Genomic DNA, 3,849 nt, shown 5'->3' with positions numbered 1-3,849 from the left:
GGTGGATCGCTAATGTTTTTATCATAGCTCTGACGAGGTCCCGTAGCTAAGTTAGCTTCAATGGCGTCATTAGCAACAGCATTGCTAGGCTTCGACAGGCGGCACAGCATTAACCGTGTGGTTAAAGGTCCAGTGTTTGGTTCGGTGTCTCCTGATAGTAGTATTGTTGATCTGCTGTCTATCCTTCCAGTCAGGGGCTTATTTCTTTTGTTTCTATCTGCAGTTAAGCACGATGCTATCACGTTAGCTCCGTAGCTAAAGTGCTTCACCGATGTATTGTCGTGGAGATAAAAGTCACTGTGAATGTCCATTTCGCGTTCTCGACTCTCATTTTCAAGAGGATATAGTATCCGAGGTGGTTTAAAATACAAATCCGTGATCCACAATAGAAAAAGGAGAGAGTGTGGAATCCAATGAGCCCTTGTACCTAAGTTACGGTCAGAACGAAAAAAGATACGTCCTACACTGCACTCTAGTCCTTCACTCTAACGTTCCTCATCCACAAATCTTTCATCCTCACTCAAATTAATGGGGTAATCGTCGCTTTCTCGGTCCGAATCGCTCTCGCTGCTGGTGTAAACAATGGGGAAATGTGAGGAGGCCTTCAACCTGCGACGTCACGCTACTTCCGCTACAGGCAAGGCTTTTTTTTATCAGCGACCAAAAGTTGCGAACTTTATTGTCGATGTTCTCTACTAAATCCTTTCAGCAAAAAAATGGCAATATCGCGAAATGATCAAGTATGACACATAGAATGGATCTGCTATCCCCGTTTGAATAAAAAAAAATTAATTTCAGTAGGCCTTTAAAGGAGGACATCCAAAACCAAGATGGTTTGGATCTGATGTTTCCCAGGCATGTCCACACCCCTCTTCATCATGAAGATTGTGAACAACACACAATATAAGAAAAACAAAAACCCTCCAGTTTCATTCCAAAGTTCAACATTTTACTGCATGACTCAAAGACCACAAGAGGCGCTTTTATTCAAGCACGTGCACTCTGGACCGCCGTCGTTCACCTGCAGAATCCAGATCAACTTTATTGCACCATAATCTAAGTAGCCTACGGGATTATGTTTGGTTTGGGCATTCTGGGGACTCGAGGGCTGATTCAGAAGCTCATTAGGTAAACACCAATTTAGCGAGCGCATACACAAATAATGATGCTGTTAATAGGAGCAAAGTAGGACAGCGCTATGTCCAATTATTACTAACAGCTGTCAGTATGATGGCGTGCATATTTGTTACATTCATACAAGTCAGTCAAAACTAAGCATTATCTTTTTTGTTGTGATCAGCCAAATCAAAAATAATGTGGAATAAAAACTAAAAATGGAAGACAAAATAGGGTTAATGATCATTAAAAGAAAACAGTTGCTTTGTTAGTTGTCACAAGGCTCTGAGGTTGTAGTGTTCTCCAACCAGAACCCAAAGTAGTCCACCTTCCTGGAGGACTCTTCTTCCTTCAAACACACTCCCTCAGCCCTCGGCCTCGAAAAAGTTTTTTTTTTTTTTTTATACTCTGTGTCTCGTCTCGTTATTGATCTTCCAGCTTGTGTCCGTTGACCAGGCCCGACTCCCACAGGCCCACGAGAGGAGTCTTGTGTCTGGAGCTGTGGGAAGTCTGCAGCACCTGAAACCATGGCAAGGATGCACAGTAAGAGAGAGAGCGACCGTGGCCAGGATACCGAAAGAAGAAGAGCACATGTGAAAATATGAAGGAGAAAAATGGACGTTCCAGTCAAACTCTGAGTTGTTCAACAGGCAGAAGGTTTTGAGGATCAAGGCCCGGGTGGATTATAATAGACGACTATTCTAGGGCTGCAAGGATTAATCGATTAAATTCAACGAAAAAAAGATTTGATTTATATTCTGTTGATTCCATTGATCAACAGGTGTGGCGTGGCTCAGATGGTAGAGCGGTCATCTGCAACTGGCGGGTTCCGGGTTCGTATCCAGCTTCCGCCATCCTAGACCACGGCCGTTGTGTCCTTGGGCCATCAGTGTGTGAATGGGTGAATGTGACATATAGTGCAAAGCACTTTGGGTATTGTTTCAGGTAGAGGAAGCAATAAATAAATACATACTTTTATCCTTTAGTGAGTTTAACTAATACAAATTGATCAAGTCCGGACCACATGGAGTGCGCGGAACCTTAAATATGCGTACATAGGGACCTGCTCAGTGGCCTAGAGGTTAGAGTGTCCGCCCTGAGACTGGAAGGTTGTAAGTTCAAACCCCGGCCGAGTCATACCAAAGACTATAAAAATGGGACCCATTACCTCCCTGCTTGGCATTAAATCACGAAAATGATTCCCGAGCGCGACCACCGCTGCTGCTCACTGCTCCTCTCACCTCCCAGGGGGTGGAAGAAGGGGATGGGTCAAATGCAGAGAGTAATTTCACCACACCTAGTGTGGGTGTGTGACTATCAGTGGTACTTTAACTTTAAAAATTTGAAGAAAAAAAAGCTTTGATTTATATTCTATTGATTCCATTGATCAACAGGGGCGGTGTGGCTCAGATGGTAGGGCGGTCATCTAGCAACTGGAGGGTTCCGGGTTCGTATCCAGCTTCCGCCATCCTAGACCATGGCCGTTGTGTCCTTGGGTGAATGTGTGTGTGTGTGAATGAGTGAATGTGACGTATAGTGCAAAGCACTTTGGGTATTGTTTCAGGTAGAGGAAGCACTAAATAAATACAGATCTTTATCCTTTAATGAGTTTAACTAATACAAATTGATCAAGTCCGGACAACATGGAGGAATATTCAAAGTCCTCATGTGTCCAAAGACATATTTCCTGAGTTTATAAACATAATATGAATATTTAAAAAAACGAAAGAAGATGTTGTGATGCCAATCATAGTCGTATCCACTAGATACGCTCCTGTACTTGGTATCATTACAGTGGATGTCAGGTGTAGATCCACCAATGGCGTTTGTTTACATTTTGACGCCGGTGAGCTATGGTGTGTAGTGAAGCATTTTTAGCTATTCCTCGTCCTGCAAGGATGATACTTGTAAGAAACTTACTTTATTTGTCGCCATGGAGGCGAGGATTAGTGATTTAGAAGTAGCTAAAATACTGCCGACTGGGGCTGGACTTTAGCCGCTAGCTAGCTAGCCATGTCTTAAAGCACCTCTTCCTGAGGGCGTTACAGTGTTATAACTTCACCTTTATCGTTAGTTTTTAAGCCAAAATGCGTTCGTTCTCCCTTTTCTGTCTACACACTGTGTCTGTTGGTAAGTACTCAGTGATTGTGCGCTGCCGAACATGCTCGTCTGCTCGTAAACCAGCAATGACACAACGTGACGACGACGGGGGCGCAGGGGGGTGGCGGACCGGTACTTTTCAGAGGCGGTATAGTACCGAATATGATTCATTAGTATCGCGGTACTATACTAATAGCGGTATACCGTACAACCCTAGTATATAAGTATGTATGTATTTTATATGTATGTTGTATGTATGTATGTATGTATATTGTAGGCTGTATGTATGCTATATGTATGTATGTGTTATATGTATGTATGCTACAGTACATGTATGTATGATATACAGTATGTATCTATGTTATATGTATGTATGTATGATATATATGTATGTATGTATGAGATATATGTATGTATGTATGTATGTATGATATATGATTCCAGAGCGCGGCCGCCGCTGCTGCTCACTGCTCCCCTCACCTCCCAGGGGGTGGAACAAGGGGATGGGTCAAATGCAGAGAGTAGTTTCACCACACCTAGTGTGTGTGTGACTATCAGTGGTACTTTAACTTAATATATATATATATATATATATATATATATATATATATATATATATATATATATATATAT

At 42.4% G+C, this 3,849-nt stretch overlaps 1 protein-coding gene across 2 annotated transcripts in view; it reads right to left on the bottom strand.

Moving 5' to 3' along the window:
- Positions 1-972: 972 nt before the first annotated feature.
- The window catches only part of misp3 (MISP family member 3), a 28,876-nt gene continuing 25,999 nt past the window's right edge, over positions 973-3,849 (bottom strand). For both annotated transcript variants that reach the window (XM_062026131.1, XM_062026133.1), the window contains exon 4: positions 973-1,635. In XM_062026131.1, coding sequence (XP_061882115.1) covers positions 1,540-1,635 — 96 coding nt within the window. In that variant the 3' untranslated portion in view covers positions 973-1,539. The remainder of the gene's footprint in view (positions 1,636-3,849) is intronic.

The sequence above is a fragment of the Entelurus aequoreus genome, linkage group LG18 (genome assembly GCF_033978785.1).
Source record: "Entelurus aequoreus isolate RoL-2023_Sb linkage group LG18, RoL_Eaeq_v1.1, whole genome shotgun sequence".
In the NCBI taxonomy this organism is placed as follows: Eukaryota; Metazoa; Chordata; class Actinopteri; order Syngnathiformes; family Syngnathidae; genus Entelurus; species Entelurus aequoreus.
This window is presented reverse-complemented; position numbering and strand designations above follow the sequence as displayed.